This window comes from Phacochoerus africanus, chromosome 6, assembly GCF_016906955.1.
Source record: "Phacochoerus africanus isolate WHEZ1 chromosome 6, ROS_Pafr_v1, whole genome shotgun sequence".
Classification (NCBI taxonomy): domain Eukaryota; kingdom Metazoa; phylum Chordata; class Mammalia; order Artiodactyla; family Suidae; genus Phacochoerus; species Phacochoerus africanus.
The window spans coordinates 110103125-110124827 of NC_062549.1; the positions used below are offsets into that span (position 1 = coordinate 110103125).

At 54.1% G+C, this 21703-nt stretch overlaps 1 protein-coding gene across 1 annotated transcript; it reads right to left on the reverse strand.

The window, feature by feature from the left end:
• Window positions 1-10410: 10410 nt before the first annotated feature.
• Window positions 10411-15112, reverse strand: PROK1 (prokineticin 1). Its single transcript, XM_047783083.1, has 3 exons — window positions 15041-15112; window positions 12381-12506; window positions 10411-10554 (listed from the first exon to the last, which is right to left on the reverse strand). Exons 1-3 carry the CDS (start codon window positions 15110-15112, stop codon window positions 10435-10437), a joined length of 318 nt encoding a protein of 105 aa, XP_047639039.1. The 3' UTR covers window positions 10411-10434.
• Between the last annotated feature and the right edge of the window lie 6591 nt (window positions 15113-21703).

Sequence of the window (21703 nt, forward strand, 5' to 3'; positions counted from 1 at the left end):
AACTAAGTAATAGTATTATATTGATGTCAATTTCCTGGCTATGATATTTTGTACTGATTTCAGTTTTAATCACTATAAGGAATTGGGAGTTCCCGTTGTGACTCAGTGGTCACAAACCCAACTAGGGTCCATGGGGACATGGGTTTGATCCCTGCCTTCACTGAGTGGGTTAAGGATCCAGCATTGCCATGAGCTGTGGCACAGGTTCAGATGCGGTTCAGATCTGGTGTTGCTGCAGCTGTGGTGTAGGCCGGTAGCTGCAGCTCCAATTAGACCCCTAACCTGGGAACTTCCATAAGGGTGTGGTCCTTAAAAAATAAATAAATAAATAAATAAATAAGCAATAATTATAAGGAATTGTCTTGATTTGGGGAGACATATTGTACTAAATATTGTATCTAACTGATGAGAAAGACAGATGATAGGCAGAGAGAGAGACGGTAGGAAGAATAAAGCAGATGTGATCAGGTGTCAACATTTGGGATATCTACGTGAAGGTATCAGAGAATCTGTACTATTTCTGTAAATTTGAAATCATCTCTAAATAATTTTAAAGGTTGAGATAATCCAAAGACCTCTCCAAATAAATTCCAGATTTATAAATTTGACATCCAGCACATTCAGAAGGAAGAGAATGGAAACCAAACAGCTGCAAAGCCGGCTACTCAGCACCCAGAGCCCTGCTCCTGGGGGAAGCCATTCAGCTGAGGCTGCAGGGGGTGAGGCTGGCAGCCTGGTCCTAAATCCCATTGGGGCACCATGGGAGCCCAACCTAGGGATGTGGGGACCTCGCCTTTCCTAAGAGATAGGAAGTGAGGCTTTGGGGGGAAATAAGCCAACGTTTAAAGAATGGTAGCCTTTATTATTATACTGTGTGGACGAAAGTAGACAGGTCCGTGGGCACACCCTCCAGCGTCCGTCTCCGCCATCAGCTACTTGCCCCCGTGGCAGAGTCAGACTCGAGAGAAGTTGCTGACTTCCAGGCCAGGATGGGACCAGCCAGTGGTTTCTCCAGCCTGGACCAGCCCAGAACTGGAGCAGGAGGCATGGAGGAGGAAGGATGGGCTGAGCCAAGGGGGTGCAGGAGGCCCACACCAGACAGAATCGCCTGAAGAGCCAGGTCTACAGAGAATCCAACCTCAGGGCTCCGTTTTTATTTCTGTCAGTCAGACCTTTGCCTGAAGCTACACCCAAAGATTTTTGGCAACTCCTTGTCAATAGCAGACTGCACATCGTCCAGCCACACTAATTAAAGAGGATTTTTTCCTCTGAGACGAATGTGTGTTAAAAATATCAAATATTAATCACTGGCAACATTAATTTATAATAATGCTTGTCTCCCTTTTGGCTTCCAAGTCGACATCTGGAGTGACTGCTTTGAAACTGATACTCGATCCATTGTGAGAATTATAAATAGCCAGAGTTAAAATCTTCACCTTGAACTGAACAGACTGACTCCATGCGGTGGTTTATGGGATGAAGGGGGTGCATCGGGCATGGAAGTCCTGGCTGGGTCTTTCTGGGGTGGCTTTTAAAACTTTTCTTTTTTCTTTTTTTTTTTGGCTTTTCAGGGTCGTACCTGCAGCATATGGAGGTTCCCAGGCTAGGGGTCAAATCAGAGCTGCAACTGCCGGCCTACACCATAGCCACAGCAACACAGGATCCAGGGCCCACACCCCAGCTCTCGGCAACACCGGATCCAACCCTCATCCTCATGGATACTAGTTGGATTCTTAACCTGCGCTCAGAGGTTTGGTTTTTGTGTGCTGGGGTTTTTGTTTGTTTGTCTCTTTGCGTTTTCTAGGGCCACACCTGAGGCATATGGAGATTCCCAGGCTAGGGGTCTAATCAGAGCTGAAGCTGCCTGCCTACACCACAGCCACAGCAACACAGGATCCGAGCCACATCTGTGACCTACACCACAGCTCACGGCAACACCGGATCCTTAACCCACTGAGCGAGGCCAGGGATCGAACCTGAAACCTCATGGTTCCTAGTCAGGTTCATTTACCACTGCCCCATGATGGGAACTCCGGGTTTTTTCTTTTTTTTGCTTTTTAGGGCTGCACCCACAGCGTATGGAAGTTTCCAGGTTAAGGGTCCTGAATCGGAGCTGCAGCTGCACACCTACAGCACAGCCACAGCAACGCAGGATCCGAGATGCATCTGCGATCTACACTACAGCTTATGGCAATGCTGGATCCTTAACCCACTGAGCAAGGCCAGGGATTGAGCCCAAGTCCTCGCGGATAGTGGTCGGGTTTGTCATTGCTGAGCCACAACGGGGAACTCTAAGCTCTCAGATCTGATTCCCTCCCCTCACCTGGGGGTGAGTTGCGGGCTCTTTACTAAGACACCTGCCCCCAGCGGGCTCCTGGGTGGGGCAGCCCCCGAGCTGGGCAGAGGAGCCTAGGCCCCATTTTCTGCTGCCCTGACCCCCTAGTATCCCCTGCTGACACCCAGCATCCCATTTGTGGGCTCGGCTCCCGGTCTCTCCACAGCTGGGCCCCAGATGGGGGCCCAGGAGCATATGCAGGACACGTGTTTGCCTCGACACCTGCGGGGCTTCCCAGCATCCGGGTGGGGGCCCAGCCGGTGGCCTTCAAGTGAGTGGAAATTACAGCCTTGGGGGTCCTCCCGTCTCTCCCCCACAGTCGCCCCTCTCTTTGTGTCCTTGTCCCCCTTTGCCATGACGGCGATTGAGGGTTGCCCAGGGACAGTCGCACCCACTTTGACATTTAATTCTGGATGGTCTCAGACCCAGGCCCAGCCCCCGCCCCCTCCTTCCCCCTCCTCTCCTTGTTTTAATATTAAGACCACACTCTCGCTTGACCGGAGCTTTTCCTAATGGAAACTACTCTCTCTGTTCCCCAGGGTGGGAGAGGAGAAATTTCATCCTGTGCTTAATTTATTTCCTTGGGGTGACAGACAGGGTGCGGCAGCGGTCACAGCTGGAAGGGGGCGTGTTAAAGGCCCCGTGGAATCTGAGTCTTCGGAGGTGGCCCAGGAACCAGCATTTTAACATCATCCTTTGTGCTTCCGCATACACTAAAGTTGGGGACCTGAAGACCTACCTGGTGAATGGCATTTCCAGGAACCAGGGGACGGCCACCAGCTCTGGCAATGCCTGTCTCAGGGGACACACATGCTTTGGCAGGTTTAATTTGAACACAATCTGAGAAGAGCCATAATAAAATTCAGAGCCCACTCTCCTTAGGCTTTTTCTAGGAAAAAAAAAAAAAAATTGAATCACATAGTATTAAGATCAGAGCCCACACTGAGCAAACATTCCATTTTACCAGGAAACAGTGACTCATGTGTTTAAGCAAAGTATTAAGAAGCTCTTAGATAAGATTTGTGCCTCTGTGTTCCCAAACAGAGCATAATGGAGCTTTTCCCACATAAACCCATGCTTCTCTTTTCTTTTTTCTTTTTCAGCTGCACCCGTGGCATGTGGAAGTTCCCCAGGCCTGGGGATCAAATCAAAACCCAAGCTGCGACCTACACCACAGCTATAGCAACACTGGATCCTTAACCCCCTGCACCGAGCTGGGGATCAAACTGGCACCTCCACAGAGACAAGCTGGATCCTTAACCCCCTGAGCCACAGTGGGAACTCCCCATGAACCTGTGCTTCTAAGCATCATAATAACAATGGAGCACAGTCCGGACAAACCAGGAATTCTTCCTACAGTTCGAATCCCGGGGAAGTGAAGCGCATCCTAGAACGGGATTTTGTTTCTTTTTTTTTTTGTCTTTTGTCTTTTTGTTGTTGTTGTTGTTGTTGTTGTTATTGTTGTTGTTGCTATTTCTTGGGCCGCTCCCTCGGCATATGGAGGTTCCCAGGCTAGGGGTTGAATTGGAGCTGTAGCCTCCGGCCTACGCCAGAGCCACAGCAGCGCGGGATCCGAGCCACGTCTGCAACCTACACCACAGCTCACGGCAACGCCGGATCGTTAACCCACTGAGCAAGGGCAGGGACCGAACCCGCAACCTCATGGTTCCTAGTCGGATTCGTGAACCACTGCGCCACGACGGGAACTCCCCGGGATTTTGTTTCTTTCTGGCAGTTTTATGAGTTCACCTCATTACTGCTGAGCCACAACGGGAACTCTAAGCTCTCAGATCTGATTCCCTCCCCTCACCTGGGGGTGAGCTGCGGGCTCTTTACTAAGACACCCGCCCCCAGTGGGCTCCTGAGTGGGGCAGCCCCCGAGCTGGGCAGAGGAACTTGGGCCCCATTTTCTGAAAGATGCCCATGGACTTAGTGAGCCAGGCTGACTGTCTTCAGAAATCAACACAAAATGTATTGTGTTGTATTGTGGGCCCTCTAAGCACGTCACACATACGGACACTTAATCCTCACGGCCACGCAAAGAAATCTAGTTACCAGTCCAAACTCGGGCCTGCTCCCCCGCAGTAAAGCCCATCTGCTGACCCTGACTGGCCGCAAAGCAAAGGGCAGTGTTTATTCCAGGACACCAAGCAAGGAGCCCGGGGAGCTAAGGTTCAAAAGGCCTGTGCTCCCCAGCGGTTTTCAGGGAAAGGTTTTTACAAACAGGGTGAGGGCGAGGGCAACGGGTACATTATCAGGTTCTCGAATATTCTTTGATGGGTTGGGGGGCGGTAATTGGGAGACACCTTCAGCAACCTTCCGGTCCCTACGGGTCTGGGGTCTGGGTGCCTGTGGGCAGCAGAGGGCCAGCTCCTTCCCCCTGGTGGGGGCGTCAGTGTCTGCAGAACAGCTCTAAGGACCCGACTTGGGAGGTTTTCTTTCACCCTTGAGGATGGGCCAACGTCCTTGACTTTGTCTAATGGCTAAACTAGTGTTATGTTGTGTTGTTTGACTGTTGTCTTTCTTCCTGCATTTTCTGACTTCTCTGAGAAAATGGATTCTTTCCAGGAAGGCCTAGGAGGCTAAAGTTTTTCTACGAACAAAAGGCAGGCAGTGGGGGAGGGGAGGGGTCTGGCCCTGGAAGGCCCCACAGGGTCCTGCTCGGTCACACTGTCATCATCATTGCCATTTTACAAACAGGGAAACAAGACGAGGTTGTCACTTGCCCACAGTCTCTAGCTAATAAGCCGCCTGGCAAGGGTTCAAATTGGCGGTCTACACTGCTAACCACTGGGCCGCCCTGGCAGCAAGATATTTTGCTGCTAATTCTGTGAGATTTGCCAACAGAGCAAAATGCAACGTGACCAGAAGATGTCAAGGGGCCACTGGACATTACTTTTTTTTTTTTTTTTGTCTTTTTGCCATTTCTTTGGGCCGCTCCCACGGCATGTGGAGGTTCCCAGGCTAGGGGTCCAATCGGAGCTGTAGCCGCCCGCCTACGCCAGAGCCACAGCAACACGGGATCTGAGCCGCATCTGCAACCTACACCACAGGTCACGGCAACGCCGGATCGTTAACCCACTGAGCAAGGGCAGGGATCGAACCCGCAACCTCATGGTTCCTAGTCAGATTCGTTAACCACTGAGCCACGACGGGAACTCCTGGACATATTTATTTACTTGCTCTTTGGGGCATAGTTTCATGGCAGAATCTCCCAGGCCCCACTCCGCCTGGTCTCTGTCAGAACCGTGCCCACGGCTTCTTACGCATCCGAGCTCCTGCTCAGGCCCAGTCACTCCTCCTCACTAATCTGCCCCCAAATAAAGTCGTCATCGCCCCACCCCTACCCCCACCTTCCAGCCCTGCACAAGGCGGGGCCCTGGGGGCGGGGCGGGGGGGGCCCTCGCGGCTCAGATTCTTTAAAAAACGCACCCATGATTCTCCTCCAAGGTGCACTAATATCTAAATGAAATGAATGTCCCAGTGGCCCCTGGCAGTAGAGCCTTTCAAGGAGGCAGGGGGCTGAGACAAGAGAGATCCTTCTGGACGGAGGCCCACACCCTCCAGTGGCCTGGGCCCAGTGGACCTCTTAAGGCCCAGGCACTGTGCGCTCAGGCTGGTAGCTGGCTGCAGACTCCCACGAGGCCCTTTGTCAAGTGTGTGTGAAAGGCCTCAGGGGGAGGTCGAGAAGGGCCTCAGTGGGCCAAGGGGAAGGTGAGCCCTTGCCACCTAAAACTTTTTCTCCGCAGTGACTCTATGGCTTTGGGCTTCTGAGGCCAGGGACGGTCCCCAGCGGGGCTGGAGCAAGGAATAGATGGGATTTCACCCTATTCGGAGCCCCCGGCCTCTAGCTGTGCAGCTGCTCTAGCCCTGGCTCCCGCCACTCAACCCTGGGACATAAACGGGACCCAGACTCTGCCCTTCCTTCTCCGATGGGAGAGGCTGATCCAGACACAGGTGCTTTTGGAAGAGCAAGTGCCAACCCAGTGATTGAGGTGTGGCCCAGACGACTTTTTTTTTTAACAGCCGCGCCAGCAGCATGTGGAATTTCCCAGGCTAGCAGTCCAATCAGAGCTGTAGCTGAGGCCTATGCCACAGCCACAGCAATGCCATCCTTACCCCACTGAGAGAGGCCAGGGATTGCACCTGCATCCTCACAGAGACGACATCGGTCCTTAACCAGCTGAGCCACAGTGGGAACTCCCCAGATGACTTTTTGTTGAAGGATGCAGGTGGAAGTGGGGGAGGCACTTGAGTTGATCTGAAGGACACGGCGAAGTCACCAGGCATCAGAGGAAAGCAGAGCCTTCCCGATGGAGGGAACAGCCAGGGCAATGACACGCGTGGCAGCCTCCACACACTGAGACAGTCCCGAAGCCAGGCAGCCCAGGGGGGAGGGTGGGAGAGGCAGAGAAAGGGAGGCAGGGCCAGGCCACGAGAGGCTTCTTTCTGTCTGCAAGGCTGGGCTTTGTCCTTGGGTGCTGAGTAGCCACTGGGGAATTTTCTTCGGGAAAGAACCAGGCCATTGTGGAAGGTGGCCTAGGAGGAAGACTGATGGACATACATGGGTGGATCTTAAAGGGAAGCGGGAGGCAGAGAGAGTAGATGGGAAGCAGCTGCCACGGACCTTGCTGGACGGGATGAGGGTTCAGACACAGGGACGGCTGGTCAAGAGGTTTTTTTGTTTTGTTTTGCTTTTGTTTTTTAGGGCCACACCTGGAGCGTTGGAGGTTCCCAGGCTAGGGGTCAAATTGGAGCTGTAGCTGCCTGCCTACACCACAGCCACAACAATGTCAGATCTGAGCCGAGTCTGTGACCTACACCACAACTCAAGGCAACCCTGGATCCTTAACCCACTGGGTGAGGCCAGGGATCAAACCTGTGTCCTCATGGATACTAGTCAGATTTGTTTCCACCGAGCTACGACAGGAACTCCTTGAGAGATGTTTAAGAGGTAAAAGAAACTGAGACTGGTGACAAGGAGCTCGGGGAGAAGAGACAGTAGGAGGGAGAAGAATCTAGACCATCTCTGAACTTCAGACTCAGTGTCAAGGGATGGTGGCAACACCAGCCATCATGCCCAGCAGGGAAGATGATCTGGGGAGAGAAGCAGCTCTTCCCCTGCTGTGCCCTGGTGCACACAGCCATCTTCCTCTGGCCCCCACCCACCTCCACCTTCCTGATCCTGGAGAAGTCCTGAGAGGCGAGGTCTCACAGGATGATGACATAGGCTTCCCAGGAAGATGTTTGTAGGGTGGACCAGACCCAAAGGGGCAATAAAGCATGTAGATTGTGCTCCCTATGGTGGCAGGCCTCTTGCCATAGGTGGAAACGTTGTCTCTCTAAGCTTCTGATTGAATCTAACACTAAGGATGTCTGGGGAGTGGTCCTTGAGAGCTTGCATCTCTCTAAGGCGTCCATCTTTCCCATGCCATCCCCACTTTAGCCACTAGATGGCACCAGACTCCACAATTTGGGAAGGAAGCGTTGCAGCAACTACCTATGGGAGGTCAAGCTGTCAGACCCACTTCTTGAAGGAGTGTCCATTTCACCTAATTCTAATCTAGTTCTAGAATACATTCTTAGTATGAATATAGTATTCTCATAAGTTGATTGTTTTTATATGTATGAACAATATATCCCTGAATATAAAGACTTCTCACAAATACACTTTTCTTAGCCTCCCTGTGTTCTCTCAGGAAACTGGAGCAGAGACCAATTATCCATTCCTCGAAACTCTGGGGTAAAAAAATTAGAATCGGGGAGCTCTTGCTGTGGCTCAGCGGGTTACAAACTTGACTAATATCCACAAGGATGCATGTTTGATCCCTGCCCTTGCTCATTGGGTCAGGGATCTGGCATTGCCATGAGCTGTGGTGTAGGCTGCAGACGCAGCTTGGATCTGGCATTGCTGTGGCTGTGGCATAGGCCAGCAGCTGTGGCTCTGATTTGACCCCATAGCCTGGGAACTTCCATCTGATGAAGATGCAGCCCTAAAAAGCAAAAAAAAAAAAAATTTAAATAATAAAAAGAGAGAGAAAGAATCAGCCAGTTAGATTAAAGGCTTGGTTCAGCCCGCTGACATGTCTGCAGATCAGCCAGCTCCCTAGAGAGGGTGGCCAGAGGCTGCGTGTCAGTAGCCCCCCACCACAGGGCCCGGTGCCTACAGCCACCCCCACCTCTCTGCACTGAGGCCTGCAGGGGTGCCTCACCCAAGCTTGCTCTGCCTGCAGAGGGGACAGGACGGGGAAAGACCCCACTCACAGCGTGGCCTGGCAGCACCTGGAGAGCCACAGGAGAGGCCAGGCACACTGGACTCCTGGACACGAAGAGGAGCTAACTCTACGTCTAGTACCTGAGCCTGAAAATTGCAGGGGAAGTGACTCTCAGGCTGCAAGAGGGCCGGGTCCACAGAGCAGGCGCCAGTGTCTGTCAACGGAGCCCAAGTCAAAGAACCAGCCTGGGTGGGTCCTGCAGTGAAGCCTGTCCTGAGCACCCCCAGGGCAGAGCTCTGATGGGGTCAAGGCCAAGTAACGAGGGCAGCCGCCCCCCAGGCCTCAGAACCAATAGTCTTCTTGAAGGCTTCTGAGAACCCAGAGGACACAACGTGCTTTCATTTCATGTTGTGCATTTTCCCAGATGAGGAGGTGCAGGAGAGAGGGGTCACGGGCCGCTAGCTTGGCACTTGGGGCTGCTCCCGCATCCCTGGTTCAGACACAGGCTCAGGGCCTCATCAGCCCCGCCCTGATATGGACTTTCTCACCCACACGTGTCCATCTGGTGGCCTCAAGTTTGGGCACTCAACAAAAGGGACCGAATGGCAGAGATGGGAGCCGCAACTCATCCGGATCTCAGCAGTGGCCTTCCCAGCCACTGGCCAGCTCCCAGCCCCCTTCCCGCCTCCAATCCAGCAGTCTGCTGGAGCCTCAACAGCCCCCACTCCCCAGCCCCTCCCGGAGCCAGCCGAGCTCCTGCCACCTTTCCTTCAAAGAGACTCCAAATCCACCTTCTCTAAAAAATGGTCGCAGCTTGGAGGAGAAACACCCGTCGCCTTCCTCTCCTCTGCGGTCCTGCCCCCTCCCCAGGTCCCCACATCAGGACAGCAGGAACACCACGGCCACTTGCCCCTCATTCGTGCTTTTATTCTGTGTGCACAGCTTCCAGCATCAGCAGGCCGCCCTGGGTGAGCCTCGGGCAGCGTCCAGATGGGAGGCTAAGAGGGGCCGGTGCTTCGTTGATACACCGCCCAGACAGACGGCCTTGAACTCCAGGCAGCCTGCGCTCCCTAGAGAAGATGCCCTGTCGGTGTGGGGCACGTGCAGCCTGGCTGTGGGCCGTGATGGGAGTTGCCTCCCGTGTCTGCAATCAGTGTCCTGCCGGCTCCCTCCTCATCCCTCCCCAGTCTGGGCAAAGCCCGAGGCCAAGGTCACAGGCAGGATCTCAGGGGCTAATCTTGAGAAGGGAGCTGTTGAAGGTGACACCCTCATTGCCTCCTAAAATGTCAACGTCTCTTGACCCGAACCACCACCACCTGCATTTCGTGGGGAGGCAGTGGGTTGGGGGCCTCTCTCTTCACTGGTCCCCATGCTGGAAGGGGCCTGGGAGGCCTGCAGTTCTGGCCCAGTGGGCAGGCAGCTGGCTGACTGGCACAGCCATCCGAGGCTCCCCACACCTTCCAGGAGCTCCTGGATTCCTGCACCTGCTGGCAGGGAGAGGCGGGGCCTCCGAGACCAGACCAAAGACTCCGTTCCTGTTACTTCCAGCTTCTCCAGCAGGCTGAGCAGTGCAGAGATCCAGTCAGGCTATTCCCAGGACCACAGCCACCAGCTGGGACCCTGCGAGGCAGGCCTGGTGGACCGTGTCACCGTGCGGTGTGTGTCTGCGTGCATGCACATGTATGCAGTAGAAAGGAGGCATGTAGGCAGGCGGCGCGGGGAGTGGGGACAGAACAGCGGGGGGACAGGCAGGAAGCTGGGCCAGAGGCAGAAATAAAAGTTCAAGAAGGAGCCCCCCCCCCAAAGAAAAAGGACCCCCACCCCCACCCCCCAGGCTGTGCCCAGGAACAGGGCCTGGCAGGTGTCCCGAGGCCAGACAAGCTCCTAAAAGTTGATATTCTTCAAGTCCGCGGAGCAGCGGTACCTGCCGCCCAGGGCCCTGGAGCACAGCAGGTTGGGCAGGCAGGGGCAGGTGTGGTGCTGGCGTTTTCTGGAGAAGGGGACCTGGGGAGAGAGGGGAAGAGGGCCACACCGTCACCAAAGGGAGCCGGGCCCAGTCCTGGCTGGTGTCTCATCAGCCCCATCCCAGAACAGCGATAACTGCTTTTATGGAGGCGGAAACTGAGGCACAGAGTAGCTAAGCAACATGCCAAGGTCACACAGCCCGTGTGTGGAGGAGACAGGATTTGAACCCAGGCCATCTGGCTTTGACACAATGTGATCAGCCACAATACAGTGCTGTCCACCCCCAAACCAAAAACACCACAAGCCCCCACACTGCTCACCCGGTCCCCCTCGCTGATCTGGCAGTGCCTGCCTGCTCACAAACTCACACCCACATTCGTGACGGAACATCACTTGTAGCTCATCCATTAGGCTCTCGACACTGTGTTGGGTGCGGGGTGCAGCTGCCCGGGACACTGTCCCTGCCAGTGACAGACACCCAGAGCAGGGCTGACCCACTGCAGTTTCCTTCAGGGGCTGAATAGGAGGGGTTGGGGCATAGATCAAGTCAGACAGCCTGGGCTAAATCCCAGGTCTGCCACTTGCCAGCTGTGTGACAACTGGCAGGTTATTTAGCCTCTCAGAGCCTCAGTTTGTTATCCATAAAATGGGCTATTAAAAGTTCCCACCACATATAGTTAAGAGGTTTACACTATATACCTAAAGAGGTTTAGGGGTTCCCACTGTGGCTCAGTGGTAACGAACTCAACTAGTATCCACAAGGATGTGGGTTCGATCCCTGGCCTCGCTCAGTGGGTTAAGGATCTGGCGTTGCCATGCACTGCAGTGCAGTTTGCAGATGCGGCTCAGATCCTGCTTTGCTGTGGCTGTGGTATAGGCTGGCAGCTGCAGCTCCAACTCAACTCCTAGCCTGGGAACTTCCACATGCTGTGGGTGCAGTCCTAAAAAGACAAAAAAAAAAAAAAAGTTTAAACTTGCAAAGAGCATTCAGTCGGAAGGGTGTAGTAAGATTCTGCTTGCGTTGCCTCTGCTGCACCCTTGGGGATAGACTCACACAGCCCAAGACCGCGAGGACTGCTCCCTGCCCTGCCCCACCCGTCTCCCGGCACCTCCTCACCAGCTGGAGGCTGCTCCTGGGGGCAGCTGTCCTCCTAGGAGGAGGGTGAAGGACGCCTGGACCACAGGAAGCCCGGGGAACAGGGTGCAAGCCTGGGTCCCACAGTTGCTGCTATATCAGACTGACATTCACAAGTGGAGGCCCTACAGCCCTTCTCAGGCCTCTGGGCTGGGAGCTTCGCAGGGACCAGGGCTAGGTGCCTAGAGTGGGCCTCCTTAAAGTGTGTGCCTGGGCCCCCAGACAGTTTCGCCCCCACCCAGCTGTGGATGGGAACCTCTTCTATGGTCCCTATTTCACCCCCCTTTTTTTTTCCCCAACCCACAGTGTATGGAGTCCCCAGGCCAGGGATCGGTTCCAAACCACAGCTGCGACCTGCGCCACAGCTTTGGCAACGCTGGATCCTTTAACCCACAGCACCGGGCTGGGGATCGACCCTGTGTCCTGGCGCTGCAGAGACACCACTGATCCCGTTGCACCATCCTTTGGAGCAAAGGGCTTTGAGGAGCCTTTCAGAATCTGAATTTATCAGCTCAGAGGGAAACGTCTCCCCTCGTTGCACATGTGAGGCGACTGAGGCCCAGAGCCGTCGTGCTAACTGCCCAAGACCCCTGGGCAGATGAGAGCTGGGGACCCAGGTCTCCAGGCTGTGTGACTGGGACCCCAGCTGCCCCTCCAAAGCCAGGAGGCAGTGATGTATTCCTGGATTGGAGTCAGAAAACGGGTCCAGAGCAGCTCGGGCTCACCGTACCTTGTGACTCCCCGGGTGGCACTGCTCTCCTTCCCGCCCCAGCGGGGTGCACAGGCGCAGCCCGCGCAGCCACAGGCTGACCGCACAGCACGTGCCCGGCCCACACTGCACGTCCCGCTCGCAGGCCTGTGGGGGAAGACAAAGGGCCGTTAGTGCCCGGGAGCGCCCTCCAGAGAAACCAGAAGGGCAAGGATATCCAAAAACCCTTGAGAAGGATGCTGAGAGCGGCCCCCAGGCCTCAGCCACACGGGACCACAGGGCCCTGCAGTGGTGCCCCTGCTCCCCTCACAGCAGGACGATCAGGGCTCAGCAGGGCAGCAGCCCCGGATCTGAGGCACCCCCGGCTCCTTTGAGGCCACTCAGGAGGGAGGCCGTCGCCTTGTGCCAAGTGTAGAGGTTAGAAGAGGGGGCTTTTCCAGCACCAGGAGATGCTCAGTGGATGCTGGTGGAACTGAATTCATTTGAATTCTTACAGGGGGAGGCCCCAGTGGCCCAATGTCCTGAGGGGGTCAGGGTTGAGTTTCAGTGGACAGGACTTGCCAGGCCTGACCCAGCGGCAGCCCAGGTGAGGGCCCCCCCGCCGTCCCCACTGCCCACGTCAGAAGCCCAGCTTCCCCTGAGGAGTCAGTGCCCCTTGACAAGTGTTCCCCCCAAGGCTTCTCTGCGGGCCTGGCTTCCCCCACCCCCCACCCCTCAGAGAGGGAGAGTCTCCTCTGGGTCGTGCTCCCTGAGCAGGGCTGAGTGACCTTCTGGAAGGTGCCATCTGTAAAGCCACACAAGCCCACTTTAAGCAAAAGCCTGGATTGGGGAAAACAGAACTGAACCGCTCCAGGCTGCAGGGGGCCACCTGCAGAGGCACCCAGCCTTCCCACCTCCAGAGGGGCTAGCGACTTTTCTTCTGAGCCGAAGCTGCGAGCCGGATTCAGGTAGCCTCTTCTCCAGCACAAGGCCAGGGAGCGCCCTCTGGCTGCCTTGTGGGAAATGGCAGACCTACCCCCACCCCCGCCCCACGCGCTCAAGCCCCTGGAGGAAAGTGGGGGACGCCAGGGCTGCTCGTCACCTAGAGGACGTGCAGATGTCAACCACCTGGCCACCCCAGTCTCCTGCCTATTAAGGTTACATCTCACGCATCAGCCGGGCCCTGAAAGTTCAGAGCTGGGGCCGAGGAGACCCCACCTGGCTCCTCTCCCCCCCGGTACCACATCGCTGTCCCACTCTGGGTGGAGGGAATTTGGTCACAGTCCAGGGAGCAGGGCAGGGTGAGGATGGTGGGACCCAGCCTCTTCCGGAGAGTCAGACCCGAGGCAGCAGCAGGGCCCGGAGCATGGAGGGAGCGGTCTCCCCTCTCGTGATAAGGTCTCGGGTCTGTCATGCGCTGCTTCTTACCCCCGCTTCCTCTCTGCTGTGCTTTCTAAAGAGCGACTTGGAGGCCTTCCTAGGAAGATATTTTCGCATCTCAGACCTGCCTCCCACCACCCCCTCTGAGCCAGACTCGGACCAGGGGCAACCTGCTGCTCCCATCCCCCTTTGCGGGTTAACCGTGGCTCCTGTCCTCTGCTCTCACCCTCCTGCTCTGCAAGCTACACAGAAGGAAGCCAGCCTTCGGTGGTTTACATTCATGAGGCACCGCTCTGCTGGGCCATTTGTGTTTATGCGCTCCGTCTCCAAAGCGTTGACGTGCCTTTGATATTTGCTCTTCTTTGAAACTCAGCCTTTCTCCTCTAAAGGGGAGAAGAACAAAGTTTTCCTTTCCGTGAATTCAAATGAATCCAATCCCAGGAACTCTTTGGCCTTTCTCTGGGTAAAAAGTTGAAGGAAGTTGAAACAAAGTGAATTTCCCCCTTTTTTTCCTCGTGGCTTTTATCTGGAAAGCCCTTAAAGAGCATCGCTTTCCTTTTGGATAAGAGTGGTCCCACTTACACACAACGTGTGCGCAGGGGAGGGTGGGTCCGGGAAAAGCCAAACTTCTGAGAGGGAACCACAGTCACAGTGGTTCCAATGCTTCAGGGTGCCCGCCCTGGTGCTAAGATGCCCACGGTGGGGTGGGAGGTCTACGCGTTATCTGACACGTGCTGCAGGTCACTCAGCCAAATGCTGACCCTGCCCGTATTCCCATCAGAGCTGGGCACAGAGTGAAAGCACATAAACTGTAATGAAAAGACTTTCAAGACAGGCTTTCTTAGGAGTAGAGAAAGCAGAGGTTAAACGTAACCAAGAGAAGCTAAATAAGGTCACTGCCTTTAACGAAGTCCATCTGCCATGTGAGTTACGCTTCACATGCGGCCCCAGACCGTATACGAAAACCAAAACGGACACTGAATAGAAATGAGGGGGTGCTAATCTACTGTATAATAAAGAGTTCATCATTGCACAAGAGGAACCCTCTTGTGACCAAAAGTCGTAAAGTCAGAATTTGCAATGCTCTCCTAATGCACTGAAAGCAGAATTTGATTTACACACAGTTTTTCCAAAGCAGATCCCCTTTGGCAAAGCGAGGTTCGGCGAATGTGAAAATCCTGTGAAAGTCCTCTTGGAAGTGCTGTCTGGTGGCTGGCTCCTCGCACCCTCAATTCGGGTCCTGTGGGGCCCCTGGCTCCCTTCCCAGGCAGACCCTTCCATCCGCCCGAGACCTGGGGCGCAGAGAATGTCTGATGACTTACCCCGGTGATCACAGCACAGTCGGACACGGTCACCAGGAGGAGCATGACTGAGACCTGCGCGCCACCTCTCATGGTCGCTTGGGGTGAAGACAAACGCTGCCGGCTCCTGGGGCCTCGCACTCCGCCTCGAGCTGCAAGGCCAGGCTCTCCCCCCCCCCCAGTTTATACCACCTGATCCGGGGTGCCCGCCTCCTTCCATCTCCTCCCCACCACGGTTTTATTCAGATGATCTCAGAGATGGAGATGAGACCTGAATCCCTAATGACATCGACTCGCCATCGAAACCAATAAAGATGAGCCATCGGCTCTGTGACAGTCACTCTGACGCTCAGGACGCGGTGATCCACTGCACGGTCCCCTCCGCCTCTGGGGCATCCTCCTCCTCTGCTTGGGGCAGGGGAGGGCTTTGGTAATAAATTAAGGGATTTGCAGTATCGTCATTTATCCTTCCCCACACAGACCTTGCAACACACAGGATCATCAGTTCCCTCACGGTCAACCAACAAGAATAATCTGGGTCCTGACTGTCGGCTCAGCATGGAATTTGGGGGGCAGAGAGGACACAGTGAGAAGGCAGTGTCCCTGGTCCCCTAGAAAGTTAAAATTCCAAGGGGGAGACATGAGGCTGTGAGAAACCAAGGCCAGGCTTGTGGGTTTTATATCCCTGGGAAGCACACAAGGAATTGCCCCAAGTGTCACTTTGCACAGGAACCAAAGGGCACAAGGTAAGCCAGCTCCCAGGTCCTTGTGGAAAAGCATGCTTGGGCTGGGCTGCAGCTAAAAGGTACCAGGAGTCACTCGGCTGCCTTGCTGATACACAGGCTGAGCATGAGAGTGGCCTTACCCAGGAGCCAACACACAGATGGGCTCAGAGCCAGTCTTAGGGAAGGTGACTCCAGACACGGCCCCTTCTGCTGGGTGGTGTGGGGAAGGAGTTGGCCCAGACCCAGAGAGCTCCTAGGACCCACTATCAGACAATCGGCTTCTTTCCACAGTGACAAAAGCCATTATTGTCCAAGGTACATTCTGCAACATGATAATAGGTGTTATGCACAGAAATATGGAAATCTAAGATCCCCACACTCAAGGCTTTGGGAAACAGATTGCACAGTTCCACCTGCTTTTGTACTGCAGGACTTATCAGGGCCTTTCATATGCTAACAAGCATTTGAAACACCAAGCAGGAAAATGCAATTTGTAGTATTTCTTGAATAGAGGGAGTCACCAAACCCTTTTTTCTCGGCATGTCTCAGGGGACTAGGGCTCCCACGTAGACACACTGGCAGGCTTTTATGAGAAGTGAGCACAGCCGCCCAGATGAGACCCCCCAAGGCAGGCATCCTGACTTCTGATCCCAGCGTCATTGGCTTCATGACCCTGAGAACAATGAGAATCTTTCTCAGCCTCAGTTTTCTCATCTCTACCATGGGGATAAGAGTAGCACTTGCATCCTGGGCTTGGGTGAGTATCCGTCCATTTATTTATCCACTGATTACATATTTATTCACAACCACCATATTGAAGGCACTCTTCTGGGTTCTGGAAACAGAGCAATGAACAAAACAACATCCCTGCCCTCCTGGGGTGGGAGACATGTAATAGACAAATAGGAGTTCCTGTCGTGGCACAGCGGAAACAAATCCGACTAGGAACCATGAGGTTGCAGGTTCGATCCCTGGCCTCGCTCAATGGATTAAGGATCCAGCATCGCCATGAGCTGTGGTGTAGGTCGCAGAAGTGGCTTGGATCTGGTGTTGCTGTGGCTGTGGTGTAGGCTGGCGCCTACGGCTACGATTGGACCCCTAGCCTGGGAACCTCCGTATGCCGCGGATGCAGCCCTCAAAAGACAAAAGTAAAAAAAAAAAAATAGACAAATAAACAAACAGATTTATTATTAAATGGCTCGATATGAGGAGTGCCATTAAAAAGGAAGGCACGGAAGACAACAGAGCACGACCATGTTGGTACTTTATTTATTTATTTTTTTCCACACCCACAGCATGAGGAAGTTCTCAGGCCAGGGATCGAACCTGTGCCTCAGCAGTGACAATGCAGGATCCTTAACTGGCTGCGCCATCGGGGAACTCCAGGGTGGTATTTTAAATGGGGTGAGGGTCTCTCCAAGAAGACACTTGAGAAGTCTGGTGAAGTGAAGGAGTGAGCTGGGCAGAGCCTAGGGGGCAGGATCGTGCAAAGGCCCTGTGGCAGGCCCTCCTCAGAGGGTTCCAGGAGCAGTAAGGAGCATGGTGAAGGGGGAAGGCAGGGAGGGGATGCTGCTGGAGCAGGAGGCGGGGGCCGGGTCCTGCCAGCCTTGCAGGACAAGGTCTGGTCCCAACAACAAGCGCGATGGGCGCGCTGGGAGAGCTGGAGCAGGGGAGGGGCAGGATGGGACTTAGACTTTAAAAGAATCCCTGGCTGCTTGTGGAGAATTAAGTGAGATGATGTTTGCGACGTGCTCAGCACAATGCCTGGCACACAGGAGCATCTGCAACCACTGGTAATTCCTATCATAAAAAGATGGGCCTGGATTTCCCAGTGTGCCTCAGCGGTAATGAACCCAACTAGCATCCATGAAGACTCGGGTTCAAGCCCTGGCCCCGCTCAGTGTGTTAAGGATTCAGTATTGCCGTGAGCGGTGATATAGGTCACAGAGGCAGCTCAGATCTTGCATTGCTGTGGCTGTGGTGTAGGCTGGAAGCTGCAGTTCCAATTAGACCCCTAGCCTGGGAACATCCATATGCCATGGATGCAGCCATAAAAAATTAAAAAAAAATTTTTTTTTTCAGGGAGTTCCTGTTGTGGCGCAGTGGTTAACGAATCCGACTAGGAACCATGAGGTTGCGGGTTCGGTCCCTGCCCTTGCTCAGTGGGTTAACGATCCGGCGTTGCCATGAGCTGTGGTGTAGGTCGCAGACGCGGCTCAGATCCCGCGTTGCTGTGGCTCTGGCGTAGGCCGGAGGCTACAGCTCCAATTCGACCCCTAGCCTGGGAACCTCCATATGCCGCGGGAGCAGCCCAAGAAATAGCAAAAAGACAAAAAAAAAATTTCAAAAGAGGGTCCTGTCTTCATTCTTATAAAATTCTCCTGCGAGGGTAAGATAATTTGTCTATGGAGTTCCCTTTGTGTCTCAGCAGTTAAGAACCCACCTAGTGTCCATGAAGACTCGGGTTCAATCCCGGGCCTCACTCAATGGGTTAAGGATCCGGCGTTGCTGCCTGCTGAGGTGTAGGTTGCAGATGCAACTCGGATCCTGCGTTGCTGTGGCTGTGGCGTTGGCTGGCAGCTGCAGCTCCAATTCTACCCCTAGCCTGAGAACTTCCATATGCCGTAGGTGCTTCAAAAAAATAATAAAAATATTGTGTCTACAACCCACCTATACACTGTGACACTGAGCCAGGCACATGACAGGAGAACCAGAAACCAAACCAACCAGCCACTTACAGACAGAGAAGGTGGCGTGGTGCTGGGGGCCGGGAGGGGCACAGAGGCAGCCCTGCGATGCGGGCCACATTCCAAGAGATAATGTTAGATAACGGCTGATCAGCAGGTAGCACCCCCATTCCACCCCTACCTCCTAGTCCCAGCCCCCTTCCCTCCCCCCCAACACACAAAACTGATTAGCCCCCCTAGTGGCTTGAAGAACCGTAGCAGGAAATACTGCTGCAACAGGACCAATAATGTTGATTGAAAGCATTTTATGTCTCCTGAACACTGGTGCTTGAGGAAAAGTCACTTTAATTAGCGGAAGGGGAGAGGTAGATGGTGACTTGGTGGAAATCCCAGAAGAGCCGCTGGGCAGCTGTGGGTCCCTGACCCGCCCGTAGCTCCCGTGCGCAGAGGTACGAGGAGCGCCTTCGGCGTGTCGGGGCCCAGGCTCCTGGCTCCTGGCTCCGGGGTCCAGTTTCTCTCCGGAACACAGAGCTCCCCTGTTCCCACACATGGGTGGCTTTCACCAGCATCCTCGGCACGTGCCAGGAGGGCGCTGAGCTACGCTGGCGGAACCGAGAGCAGAGAAGGTGGTCCAAGGTGGGGACGGTGGTGAAAGCAGGAGGTGGAGACGGTGTTAATGCTGGACTCGCTCCCTCGAGGACGGGGAGAGCTGGCGGGGGGTGGGCGGGTGTCCACAGGGTGTTCATGGGGGAGGGCTGCCTGGTGACATGGGCCGGGCCCCCGCTTGTCTGCTTTAGTGCCATGGTGCCAGTGTCACCATTTTGCAGGACTGTGTATACAGCCATGTATGCGTGTGTCTGTGTGTCTGTGTGTGTGCCTGTGTGTGTCTGTGTGTGTGTCTATGTGTGTGTGTCTGTGTCTGTGTGTATGCCTATGTGTGTTTTTGTCTCTGTGTGTGTGTCTGTTTGTGAGTGTGTGTGTGTGTGTGTGTGTGTGTGTGTGTGTGTGTGTGTGGTGAGCAAGGACCACTCCCTGGGGCATAGGCAAAAGCCCAGGGACAGACGTGCAGGCCCAGGTAGCCCTGACCTGGCACAGTCCTTGGGGGTCATCTGTCCTCGTACATGGGATAACTTTAACTCCTACAGGGTCCGAGGCCCCTTCCAGCTCCACCCAGAGGCCACTGCTCTGCAAACCAGAAAGGGAGGGGGTGTCCAGGCGCCGCACTGCTCCTACCTGAGCGTGGAACATGCGACGACTTCAGTAGCAATTCCTTAGTGGTTCACGAGCAGCTAATGATTAAACGAGAGCTGACTAGCTGACTCTGACTCAAGAAAGAAATGACGAAAGAATTAAGCAATTAAACAATGGAACCTCAAGCATCCAGACCAGGGGGCCTTCACCTGGGGCGGCAGCTCCCCAAGAAGTCCATGAGTAGAAATGAGAGGATCCATAAACTTGGGTAGAAAAAACAATTGCATCCTTACTCTCACTATTAACTGAATTTTCACATTTTCCCTACTCTATTTGTAGGCCACAAACACGGATGTATTCATAGTACCTAAATCTTTGTCGCCAAGAGAAATTAGAGATTTTATTATACCATATTGCTATTGTTGCAAATTGCTGAAAATAGTTCTGCCCATCACTGCATTGAAATCATGGTAGTTACTAAGCTTTCTGCCAGGCTGTTATTTATTAATACATTAATAAAGACCTACACTTCCATGGAGTTTCCTGGTGACCTAGGGTTAAGGATTCAGCATTGTCACTGCTAGGCTCAGGCTCCATCCCTGGCCCAGGAACTTCCACATGCCACAGAAGTGGCCAAAAAAAAAGGGGGAGGACATATAATTACATATCACAAATTTGGTTGGTTGGCTGGTTGGTTTCCTCTTTTTAGGGCCGCATCCATAGTATATGGAGGTTGCCAAGCTAAGGGGTTGAATCATAGCTACAGCTGCCGGCCTACACCACAGCCACAGCAATGCCAGATCCGAGCCACATCTGTGACCTACACCATAGCTCAGAGCAACACTGGATCCTTAACCCACGGAGCCAAGCCAGGGATGGAACCTGCATCCTCATGGATACTCATCGGGTTCTTAACCCGCTGAGCCACAATGGTAATTTCACAATGTGTTTGTAATGTAAATATTTATAGCTATATTTCAATATATGCAATCTTCTTTGTAACTTCTATGTTTTATTTTATACATTTTAAACATTCTTCTGAGCGGGAGTCACAGGCTTCCAAGGGCCCGTGGCAAAAGTCGCTCAAAAAGTCCCTGAGGCTAAGTGAAGAGACTTGGAGAAACAATCCAGTTTAGTGAGGTGTGGGGTCAAAGTTCAGGCTCGTCCAAAGAGAGAACCTCAGATTTGACACATGGGCGGGGGGGAAAACCGCCAGAAAGAAGCAGCAGAAGCAGCCAGAGCAGCCAGCTAGAGCAGGCAGACAGCAGCATGCAGGGTCAGACACAACAGCAGGGCTAATTCTGTCCCCACACAGAGGGCTTGCAGGGTGAACCAGCTTCTGATCCAGGAGACCAGAAGCCGAGCCCCTGAGTCTTGCTAACCCACAGACAACTTGTACCCCCATCTGCCTCATCTTCAGAACTCATTGGATTAAAAACACAAACAAACAAAAAAAAAAACCTGAGGACCAGTTTCCCATCAGTCCCGGAATCTTGTCTCCACCAAGCCACTTCCATGCCCGCTGTCTAGCCGGGTTGCCAATGATGGCAAGACCTCTTAATTCTACAGCAGGAAGGTGCAGCCAAGAGAAGACACGATGTTTCAGACAGTAGCAAGTACCTAAGAAGAAACACCCCATAGCCTGGCCTCATCACATGCAGTCACCCGGACCCCATCCACGTGGCAAGCTCCCCGCTCACGGCTGCTGCCCTTGAACTTGCCCTTGAACGTGGTTCTGCTCTCTCCTTCGGCTTGCCTCTGGGGCCTCTTCTTCCCTGCACAGGGCGTCTCTAGAAAGGCAGACCGTCCCCTGAAGATTCCTCCTCTCCTGTCCTCTCCTCAACCCTCTCCAGCCTCCCTTCTGTTCCCACTAAACCAGCGAAACCACTTCCTCCAAGCTGCTCTTTGCCCCGAAAGGCCAAACGCAAAGCGCCATCCCTGGTCCCCTCATCCCACCTGCGAGGCTGCGGCTGTTGACACAGGCACCTACTCTTTCTTTAAATCCTCTCTTTCCACGACATCGTTTCTCCAGCCCCCTCCCCCCACCTCACCTTTCTCAGTCTCCCCCAGGGGTGCCCTGG